This window comes from Chanodichthys erythropterus, chromosome 13 (assembly GCF_024489055.1).
Source record: "Chanodichthys erythropterus isolate Z2021 chromosome 13, ASM2448905v1, whole genome shotgun sequence".
NCBI classification, from domain to species: domain Eukaryota; kingdom Metazoa; phylum Chordata; class Actinopteri; order Cypriniformes; family Xenocyprididae; genus Chanodichthys; species Chanodichthys erythropterus.
Window position 1 is genome coordinate 31966118 of NC_090233.1, and position 12456 is coordinate 31978573.

The 12456-nt window shown below is 37.8% G+C and overlaps 1 protein-coding gene across 2 annotated transcripts in view; it reads right to left on the reverse strand.

Annotated features, from left to right (window-relative positions):
- Window positions 1–12456, reverse strand: part of zmat4a (zinc finger, matrin-type 4a) — a 114386-nt gene that overhangs the window by 22870 nt on the left and 79060 nt on the right. For both annotated transcript variants that reach the window (XM_067407321.1, XM_067407319.1), the window contains exon 5: window positions 11947–12171. In XM_067407321.1, coding sequence (XP_067263422.1) covers window positions 11947–12171 — 225 coding nt within the window. The remainder of the gene's footprint in view (window positions 1–11946; window positions 12172–12456) is intronic.

Sequence of the window (12456 nt, forward strand, 5' to 3'; positions counted from 1 at the left end):
TGTACACAGCCACCCAATAATGATAAAAATCCACCCACTCCTTTTTTTAATCCCCATAAATCATAAGCAGTGTCTCAAAACAAGCCGTTTCTAGATCCCTGGCAGTGTGGCATCACATTAGCCACAGGCCCCGCCCACAAATGTTGACAGGCACTGCCGTTTTAACATAAAACTGCCCTGAGCGCGTTCACAGCCACTTGCACAGTCTGACATTGCTGCACTGACGAGAACGTTTCCTGAGTTTTTAGGTGTTCTAAAGCTGGATGGAGTAATCCACATAGCTCTCCAAATCTGAGCAACTGAAGACGAGGTGGATTCATTTAGTTTTTTTAAGGAAAATGCTCCCTCAACTCAAATTTCAATACAAAGGGACAATACAAAACAGAGCTTGTGCTAAAAATTTGTTACTCAAGGATATATGAGTACAAACTGTTCTGATCCAGCTTACAGTCTCCAGAGTGATACTGGATATGGCAGTAATGAAGGAGAGAGCACTTTATTACAGTTCATCAGAGTTGATTTACAAAGTTTACCAACAAAGTTTACGTGTTTATTAAGCACCACCTGAAAAGGCATAAGGTCTTTATATATTTGTTTACTGTTAGTTGTAACGAGTGTTTCTGTGTACTTCACTATGTATGTTAATGATAATGCAAAGGAGAGAGAGAGAGAGATTATGGATAATATTTTAATGCACACCCGCTCTTTCAGTGATTTCCGCTTCATATTTTGTGTTAAGTACAATAAACTTTATAAAACTCATTGGTAAACAGGCTTGTACTAATATAGTGGATAAAAGCAAGAAGACAATAAAAGTTATAACTGTAATTAAACTAAACTATACCTGTTCTATCTCCATGCAGCATATATTCGCAGTTTCTGCGTCCTGACTGACTCCTGACACTGGAGAATCAGCTTGTGAAGCTCCGCCCTCTTAGCCAGAGTGCAGCAGCTCATATTATATATATTATATATATATATATACATATATATATATATATAACACATACACACACACACACACACACACACACACACACACACACACACACACACACACACACACACACACACACACACACACACACACACACACACACAAGCTCTCTGGCAAGTTGATCATTTATGAACTTGGTTCAACACTGGTTCATCTATTTTTACCTTCAGGCATCTGCCTGCCTGATGGTACAGTACAGACCTCACTTTGACTCTCTCACTGAGCCAGGAAACCCAAGCATATGATTATAGGGAGAAATAAGAACAGATTCTGAAGATTCTAATTACATCATTGTACATGGGCAATGATTCATGCATGAGCATAAGGGCAGAGGTCAAATTCAAAACATCCTGTCATGATCAGCACATTATCAAGCTGTAACCTGTCCGACAGGCTTGAATCAGCATGTTTTTATTGTGAATGAACAATGTTTTTGCCTCAATCAATTTGTCATTAGCTCTGCTGTGTGGATTTAAATATAGACAAAAATATGCTAAACAACAATGAATGAGAAAAATATGCCCATATTTGTACAGCGACAGGCAGATGGCATCTAAGTGGTGGGTAATTCAGCAAATGTTGATTCACTTCTGCTGCAGAAAAAAACATCAACCATATCAAATTGAAAAAGCCCACGGCTAGTGCCCATATTTAGCAGTGCAAATATAACACAACATAATTCAATTAGTGTCTTACCTGATTATATTCAAATACTAATAATTACAGTACCTCAATTATGTGGTAAAAGCACCTTATTCTGTATAGTTTACTCAAAATATAAAATTCAGTCATCATTTACCTGTATGGCTTTCTTTTTTATATTTTGAAAGTGTAAAAAATGTAAAATGTTTTTAAAAATATTTTCTTTTTTGTTCCACAGAAGAAAGTGTGACACGAGGGTGAGTAACCAACTATTAACTAATGACTTTTGCCACAAACTCCTAATTACTGCTTATTAATACTTTAGGTATTAATACATTTAGGTATTGGGTAGGATTAAGGGATGTAGAATATGGTCAAGCAGAATGAAGCATTAATATGTGCTTTACAAGTACTAAAAAACAGCCAATATCCTAGTAATATGCATGCTACAGTCTATTTACCAATTTTATTTTTGGATGAATTATTTAAATTAAAACAATAATAATAATTAAAAAAAAAACTTTGTGCATGCTGGTATGTCTTTAATTAGATATCTTTCCAAGACAGCTACAAAAATAATGTACTGCAAAAATAATGTAAAGACTTGACAAAATCATTTTAGAAAAAGCAGCTAACGTCTTACCGATAGCGAAAGTATAATTTCAACAAAGACTAAGAGAATACAGCTAACAGTGAACTTAGCATGAAAATGCAAAATCCACCAATGCTCCTCGATCTGTTTCAGAGTGGCACGTGAGACCAATCATAGACAGAAGCAAGAAAAACGTAATTGCGCAGTCCTTCGGAGTGAAGATGCTGATTACCAGACGAGCCAAATTATATCCAATCTTGTCTTTCCAATTAACCAGCAGGACAGTGTTTGGGTATATGGAACTTGTCAAAGGCACTGCCTGATTGGCTTGGTGATGACACTAAAAGAAACTTGAGAAAAGAGCTATAATCACTTCTGAAATCATTTCAGTTTGCATTATATCAGCATTCTTCGTTGTAATGAGGACAGCTAAGCAGACTTGATTGATAAAGTGGGTTTTTGGGTGAAATAACCCTTTAACTAGAGTCCAGTTTTCAGCATTCATTCCAGTCATTGCATTGCTAAATATATAGCAATAACAAAAGAACTGCCTAAAACATGATGAAAAGCAAGTTACCATGCTGTTTTGTTGAAAATATTGCTCAGTTTGATGTTTCACATTGTAAGGTTTTGTGGAATGTTGCTGCTTTGCAGTGTTGAATAAATACAGCAATATAGAATAAATACTGTAAATATTTTTTTGCAGTAACTTATATTTTGAAAACATCAAATGTTTTCAGCATGAAAACTGCAACATGATAGCTGTGTGAGACAGATTGCTTTGGGGAAAAAAAAGAAAAAGGCCACTATGCATAATTCCAACACATTGCAATGATGGCTCAAACCACAAGGGCTTCCTCCACTGTCTATCAGAGTGTTGTGAAAGAGGAAAATAATCCCCATTTGCTGCCTCTCCTTCAAAATGACTATGGATTGGCCCTCTAATGAGCTGGGGTTTTGTTCAGTGTTAAGTGTTAAAAGGATGGGCTGGATGAATGTGAGGGTGAAAATAGCAACTACACACGCGTACATGAGGAAAATGACTCAGAGTGAAAAGCAAAAGAAGAGACAGAAAATGAGGTCTGCTCTTCAGTTCACTGCAGAAAAACTAAAATTTGACAGGCTTTAGACACCTATTACCGCAAACCACAAATACCTCAGTGTACTGATGTAGTTTAGTCCCAGAGCAGGGAACATTTCTGTGCGCTGAATATATCTGTACAAACAAAATTGGGTCCTAAAAAGCCACCAAGGATGAAATGAAAATAAAACTTGAAAGGAGGAGATAGATAGATAGATAGATAGATAGATAGATAGATAGATAGATAGATAGATAGATAGATAGATAGATAGATAGATAGATAGATAGATAGATAGATAGATAGATAGATAGATAGATAGATAGATAGATAGATAGATATTTCATAGATCATGTATTAACTGATTGCAATGGATTTTTGGTGAATGCGTACATATTATATTTATTTATCTATACTCGAGTCAACTTATTTTACCCATCTGACTGAAATAAATTTATTTCAATCAGTGATTGAATATCACATGTATTAAATGACTTCTATGTATTTATTGCCATTATTTTTAAATATCTTTTAATCATTACACCATGCTTGCTAGTTACGAAGAAGCCAGGACTCCAAAATTCTATGCATTATCAACTTATTATATTATCAACTTACTTTAATCTGCATGCAGTTAAAGTTCATAGTTGTAAAATACTTTATTTGTCATAATGTTCAACTTGCACCCTGATGGAGTACACCATCTGGATAGTGGCCCCTTTTCTACAATGCAGGAGAACACCTTGATGTTTACCCTTCTTAAAACCTGCAGAACACAGAAGTAACGGGTAGCCCTCCCTTTGTGTACTTTAAATAGAGAGGTGCTGCAATTCAAAGCCGCAGGAAGAGAAAACGTGCCATGCACTCACAGACACACACACACACATTCATGAGAAACCACACAGACATAGTGCTCAACAGAAAATCTATGAATATTTCATGATGTTGCAGTCTTCAAAGTGTGACTGCTGCCTCCCTCTCTGATGCTCTGAACATCAGACAACACTCAAAGGATGCCCGGGACAGATATATGCAAAGAGAGAAAAGGCAGAAAAGTCTAAGGCAAGCAGACAGGAGGAGAAAAAAAAAACATGGGATGGATACTGAAAGAGAGACAGAGGCAAGTGTTGTAGGTGTTAACACTTTATGTGAAAGATGAGCCTGCCACCAGCAGCTCCCAGCCCGATGAATTAGGCAGCAAGTTCTCCTGAAACATTTCCCTCTCTGCCAAATAACACTCTCTCTTACTCTCTCCCTCGCTCTCTCTCTGGCCGTTAGGGTGATTTGCCACATCATTACTAATTGATAATCACGTTGGAGAGAAGCCATCAGAGGCGTACTACCGAACGCTACGGTGTCGGTGCTGACATTTCCTGGCTGGAGTAATGACTAGGTGACATTAGTGGGAGACCTTGCAGAGCAGACAGTGAGAACGGGCAGCCGAGGGGAAAATTGCAGAGATGGTTTGGCCTATCCATTTTTCCCTCCTTAATCCAGTGAAGAGGAAATGTATATGAACGATCAGTTGTGGTGCAGAATACTGACTGGCTATTCCTACAGGTCCACTTTGGTCCAGGCCTGCCTGATGCACAAACGACCGTTTGTGATAATGAACGCAAACCGAAAGAATCAGAAATAACTAAGACAAATAGATGAATAGAGGAGGCTGCGGATGGCTGTAACACCATCACCAATTTCAACTGAAAGAAGTTGCAAGTCACCAAATACAAATGTAAAGGATTTTCCGGGACAAAAAAAAAGGTAGAAGGAAAAACTATTCTGGGTGAAATTCTGACAATCTGAATCAGCAGATTGTCTTGGTCACTTGACATTTTAACATTTACTCAAAACTTTCACCTACTGTTCAAACTTTTGGGGCCAGTAAGATTTTAATGTTTTTGCAAGAAGTCTCATGCTTACAAAGGCTGCATTGATTTTATCAATATTACTGTTTTTACTGTATTTTTGTTACATATTATTGCAGAAGTTTTCTCTATTGATTAATCTGTGATGGCAAAGCTGAATGTTCAGGAGTCATTACTTCACTCTTTAGTGTCACATGATCATTTGATGAATAGAAAGTTCTGAAGAACAGTATTATTTGAAATGCGTTTGAAACAATATAAATGTCTTTACTGTAACTTTTGATCAATTTAATGTATCCCTGCTGAATAAAAGTATTATTGAAAAAAAAACCTAACTGAACTCAAATTTACTGTAGTCTAAATAATAATAATAAGAATGATAATAATCGGTCTGAGCAGAAAGGATTGTATGTAATACTACTTTCCCCATTTACTTCTACTGGACCCACAAAGACTAAAGAAAATGGGACAGTGTATAAGCCGACATTTGATACAACTGTGAAAGTGCCTCACATGCACAAACACTATCTGTTATGATTTTCTTTTTAGTCCATGTTTTAAGAGTTTGATCAATTTTCCCAACCTCTTTGCTGTTTTAGAATAAATGTGCTCTAAATATTTCTTTAATATTTTAAAAATGAAATTGGCTGGATAAATGTGGGAAAATTAAATTAAAGTTTTGAGATAAATAGAGCAACAATTACTTACAGTTAAAGGGTTAGTTCATGCAAACAAGAAAATTCTGTCATTTATTACTCACCATCATGTCGTTTTCACACCCATAAGACCTTCGTTCATCTTCGGAACACAAATCAAGATATTTTTGATGAAATCTGATGGCCATTGAGGCCTGCATCACGTAACTTTGGTAGTTTGATACGTGCTCCGAACCACTGATTGGAAACAAAAGATTCGTAAAGCGTCGAAGCTTCATGAAGCAGTGTTTTGAAATCGGCCATCACTAAATAAAGTCTTTATTTTGTTTTTTTTTGGCGCACAAAAAGTATTCTCATTGCTTCATAACATTACGGTTGAACCACTGTAGTCACATGAACTGTTTTAAATATGTAGCTTTCTGGGCGATTGAAAGTGTAAATGAACTTGCCGTCAATGCAGGCCTCACTGAGCCATCGGATTTGATCAAACATATTTTAATTTGTGATCCGAAGATGTACGAAGGTCTTATGGGTGTGAAACGGCATGAGGGTGAGTAATTAATGACAAAATTTTCATTTTTGGGTGAACTAACCCTTTAAAGCTCCCCCACTGTAAAGTATTGCCTATTGTACATATAACAATGTACAGGTATAAATTAAATCTGTTCACTATGTGATATTGGGAAGTGGGAATATCTTCTTTTCCTAAAAGGGACCTATTATGCAAATTTCACTTTTATAAGGTGTTTGAAGACCGATGTTTGTCTGCATTGTGTGAGAACAACCAGCTTCTAGTGGTAAAAAAACACTCACTCATGTTTTTATAATTCCCATAAATCAAAAGCAGTCTATTCAAATGAGCTGATTCAGATTCCCCCCTATGATGATGTCATCGTATGTACAAGCCCCACCCACAGCCGGCGACGATCTGCCCTAATAGCGTAGACCCAGGTTGATTCTGAAAGATGGGTCAATACCAACACTTCAAAATAAAGATCCAGACAAAGTATCACACGTCATATATCATGAGTCCTTCCAAACTGCCTTTCTGAAAGAGCTTGTTGGCACTCTGTACAGCAAATGTTGCTAAAGCTACCACTGTCTCTGCCTGTTTTCACTGATGCTGCCCTCATGTGCTATCAGAATTATCGCAAATACAAGTTTCCTAGTTAAAAATTGCATGAACGCCCTTTGAAGTCTGACATTTTTTAGTGCGTGAGATTGTCCTATTTTGTTGTTGTTGAGCTCTTGAAGCTCTCCCCTCTTCTTGAAAGGGGGCCGGGAGCACCAGCTCATTTGCATTTAAAGGGATACCCCCAAAAAGGCAAATGGCAATTTTGAGCTAAAACTTCACATACACACTCTGAGGACATCAGAGACATATTTTACATCCTGTTAAAAGGGGCATAATAGGTCTCTTTTAAAGATGTAAAATGTCTTGTTTATTTTCTCATTCAGCACTCAACCTAATTGTTTTCTATTTTAATCTTGTGCTGACAGAGTCAAAGTAATAGTCACTATGAGCCTGGCCAAGCCTCCAGTGTGTCTTCCATTAACAAGGATGCTCTGAATCCACAATCCATCACTCTAAGCTGGGGATAACGTTCAGTCCAAGCAAACTAAACCCAACATCAGCTCAGTCTCACAGCGGCAGTCTCTCAAAAGCTTTGATCTGTACCGAAGTGAGTCCTTTAGCTCTAATGAGTGGAAACATCCCATGTTACTTAATAGTTCTGCTAGGCGGTGGAAGCCCTTGCAGCAGTGACCGCTGGCCTGGACTCTCTCGCTCAGCTGAGAGAAAATTTATTTGTAATTGTTATTGACATAATGTGAGCCATGAGACAATGGGAGATCACACTCTTCATCTTTCCGAAATTAATAGCCTGTATCGGAGTCTCTGGATGCACAAACCTATTGCTTTTATTCTCTTGGAGCCTAGGCTGGAGATGAGGCAAGGGAAGTAAAAGACACACTGAGAGGAAGTTTTATTGTATTATGTGAGCGGTTTCATTAATCTATCAAGAAAGTAAGCCCCATGGCACCAACTATTGCTCTGAGCTGGGAATAGCCTTCAATAATGAAAAAGAAAAAAAAAAAACAGTGAAATATAACATGAGCAACAGAGGTTTGTGACCTCACAGTTTGACATTGAGCTCTCATTCTATGAGTAACAAAGAGGTCATATAAAAAGTCACACAACTCCTGAATTCCTTCAAGAGAAATGCAGTTACTTTTGAAGACATCACAGCATCATAGGAAAATAAGCTGACATTTGTGAAATTTCTGTGCTGCATGACATGTCTTAAAAAAAAAAGAGAAAAAAAAATCCATAATACTGAAACTTAATACAAAAAAACCTAAACAACAAAAAATAACATAATGTAAAAATGATTACAAAATACTTCAGCTTCTGCACTACTTCTAGGTCAAAATAAATTTGTGACATTGATCAGGTGACACTGTACAGATGGTCAGATGTTCTTGCTTCTAATAAAGATGCTCTTTGGATCATTTTCAAATCATGCTGGAGAACATGGAGTGTTTTAACCGTGGAAAGACGTTAATAAAACAGCTTGTAAACAATGTCATGTAACGTCACATTTAGCCTACCTCAGAACAAACATATTCAGTGACCATAAACTCGTTAGTCAGCTAGAAAAATTTACTTTAGAGAGGAGCATTTAGCTAAATATATGCACCATATTAAATATGAATTATATATAATGCATGTTTGAATAAATCCATCAAGTTGACAGCCACCATTTAAATGTTTATATTTAAAAAAAATGAATTAGAATAGAAATAATTTTAAATTTAGTTATTAGTTATTAATAAATAACTTTATTATTATAAAATTTTCTTTAAGTGTAATTTCAGTTTTAAATCAGTTCATTTTAACCTTCAATATTAAGCCGATTCCCAAGTATATTTTACAGCATTAGTCTGCCAAAATTTGCCATGTAACGTTACTCTACCTGATATACAATATATCCAAAATAACTGATATCGAATTGAATTGCAAGCTTGTGAATCGAAATGCATAACTATGATGACAGACTGGCAGGAAATGGTGCAAAACAGAAAACAAAAGTCCAAACATGGTGATATTGTGACATACTGATAAGCTTCATCTTTTCATTATTGTTAATAATAGTTTCAACTTGCCCTCTTAAATGTGCATTGAAAATTTGGTTCATATTCATATAACATCTAAGGCTAAATGTAGATCTTAACTGGCTGAGTTAGATGGTGATTGACAATAAACAATAGAAAATCAGTCCAGTCTCTCCAGCTGTAAATGTCATTGGCCATAAAGTCTTGTGTTGCTTATAATACATTGACGTTGTTAAGACACACATAAGAAGTCTTTCAGAATGCTCTCAATTACATGTAGCTTAGATCATTTGCATACTATATGCATTAGTGAGTGTGGTGGTGCTTATGGGGTGTCACTCTGGGACGGTTATGAGGCTGGGGGGGGGGGGGGGGGGGGGATGGGGGCGGTAATCACAGTATATACTCACTACAAAAAAACTACACCACTAGTCTCAGACTTTTGGACCTCACTGGGTATATTTATGGGGTGGACCATTTCAATGAAATATATAACAATTCAGCAAAGTCAAACAAACTAAGAATGAGTTTACAAAAACCACATGGAAAATATTTGCATTCAACCCATTTCTCCATGAACTTCAATTACCATAACGGCAACATACCTAGTCATTTCAAACCTAATTATATGACACAGTGGGCCCTATAATACACCCGGCGCAATGCGACGCAAGGCGCAGCACAAGTGTGTTTGCTAGTTTGCGTCCGGCGCCGTTCGCGTTTTCCCGTTCCACGTCCTTAAATTAGTAAATGCATTTGCGCCAGTTAGTGCGCCCATGGGCGTGCTGGTCTAAAAAAGAGGTGTGTTCAGGCGCATTGCCGGCGCATTGCTATTTTAAGGAGCTGAAAATAGACTGCGCCATAGACCAACTCAAACCTGGTCTAAAGTCAGTGGCGCAATATTTTTTTGTTAGAGCGCGTTGGTAGAAACTGCACCTCTGGGCGCGTCCACAGTGCGCGTTGACTTTGCTTATAACACAGAGGGATGCACATCACACAAACATGCCAAATATTAAAAACAAAAGGATTACAGTGTAAACGAATATTATTGTGTAGGCTACATAAATATAAAAATGTAATGATGAATAGTCATTGTGTGTATTAGAATTAGGATACCTATTTTCAATTCAGCCTATTACTAGGGGAGACCGGGTATGGTTGTAACACTTTTTTCTTCAGCACCTAAAACTACCTTTTTTTTTAGGCTATACACGTCTGAAACTTTTAGGCAAAGTACCCACATTTGTCTACTACAAATGGCAACAATTTAAATTTATTCAACTATGTCACAGACTTTGTGAGATGATGACAAATACAAGGTGGTCCTTTGTTACAACATACCCCACTACTGGGGTAGGTTGTAACACATACTGGGGTAAGTTGTAACAGCTAGACAAAATGCACAAAAACTAAGGGTACTCCAAGTGATATGCCACAACAACCGTTTTATTTTAAATGAATGGCTGCAACAATAAAATATGTGTGAATATGGGGAGTGTATGAGTAGTATTCACTAAGTTACAGTTCATTTTCTGAGAACTATCAGATTGGACTTCGTTCAGAGGGAGACGAGAGATCACGCATCATGTTAGTTTTCTTTATTTTACAAAAAGCACAACATTTTGTTTTTACTCTGAGTGTATACAAATAAAAGGAGATATTCTATAGTTTCAATTGATGTATTACTTATGTCTCTATGACAAAAAATGACAGAGTCTGTTTTGCTGCAATGTGAAAAAAACCTGCAAAACGCGGCAGCGCGTTTTCAGACCTCAGGGAGTTAAAACACGTGTTACAACCTACCCCGCCACTGTCACCCATTGTTTAGCTAGCTGTATTAGCATGGTGCTTTGAAATTGGCAGGAGGTTGATACACGATTCTTTACAAGATAAACTACAGTTTGACCTGATATAACTCATACAACATTATCTACAATGGTAGAAGTACTAAACAAAATATTATCTTGTTTTTTTTTTTTTTTACTTTCTAACCTCAGAATTAGATTTTCTGCTGTAGCTTCAGGAGAGATAGCAACACAGACTGGAAAACCTCCGTGTGGGATCGTAAAGGAAGCCTGATGAGACTGAAACTGTCACATGACTCCTATCTTATCCCTGATTCGTGGAATTGGTAGTGTTACAACTCTCCCCGTGTTACAACTATACCCGGTCTCCCTTACTTATAATGATGAACGAAACTGGCTAATTAATTGAACAATCGTGCCAATACACACACATATTAACTGACTGATCGCGCGGAGCTATTTGAAAGCCTGCATCCAACGCAGACGACTGAAAGATTGACTCGCCACTTAACAGGTAATTTCAGCAAAACATCACTCGTTGAACTCCTCAGTTGAATCGGTGTGTTTAATGAGTCAGTGTATTTTATAATGTTATATGTTATATAATATATAATTATATAATATATATAATGTTATATCCTGCTTGTCCCGTAGATGATCTGCTCGCGCGCTTTAACTTCGCGCACGAGCAGATCAGTTTCTTCGCTTGAAAAGCGTTCAGCTTTTCCGCCAACAAATTCCGGCATGTAAATAGCAATCCGCCATGGCGCGAGCGCATCTCGCTCTTAAAGGGAAGGGGAGATGACACTCTGATTGGTTTATTGAACGTTACGCCCATTACTCATTAAGAGAATAGGGACAACCCATTTCAAAAATGCGCTTCGGCGCACGGACCGTTTTTCCGTCGTTAAAATAGCAAAAGTGGATTTGGACACGCCCTGAGTGCACCTGCGCTTCACACTTTGCGTTTAGATCGTTAAAATAGGGCCCAGTATGTAATTTCACATAACCAATACATTTCTAGTCGGCTGCACTGGCCATTATCATCAACATTCTCATATCCACCAAAGATCTACACGGTAGACCAATACAAATCTTCTATCATTCAGTTCAGTGCCTCAGCATGTAATGAACTTACAGCAAAAGTAATCATGCAGCCATAAACCGCAATTAAGACAGGGTTTAAAAGTCTGTACCTTTCATCTCTCCCATGTCTAAAGTCTTCCCTAGTTGTTCCAGCAGGTCTGCACGTGCTGCGTTCTTCTTGTGCTTTTTGCCATCGTAGTGTTGTTGTGCCATTCCGGGGTTGTTGAACCAAGCATTACACAGCTGACAGTAGCGATCAGAATCCCGGTGTTGACGGGTCGAGCTCACAGGTGAAGTTTCTGAGGAGGGTGTTTTCACTGGACTAGGTGGCACCTCTGAAGAAACAAAACAGAACAGGAAATGGAATAGTAATTTAAAGGGTTAGTTCACCCCAAAAATTACATTTGTCATTAATTTGCTGTAAAAACAGCGCAGCACTTCCAGGTTCTACATCAGAACGCAGGATCGGTATTGGTTGACGCTGTACATGTGAGCACCACGATGCATGCGTGTGATGCTGACGCAGGAGCTGGCCAATAATGAGCCAGCGTTCTGACGTAGAACCCGGAATCACTGCACTGTGTTTACAACGTGAACAGCATAGGAGACTGACAGGGAAG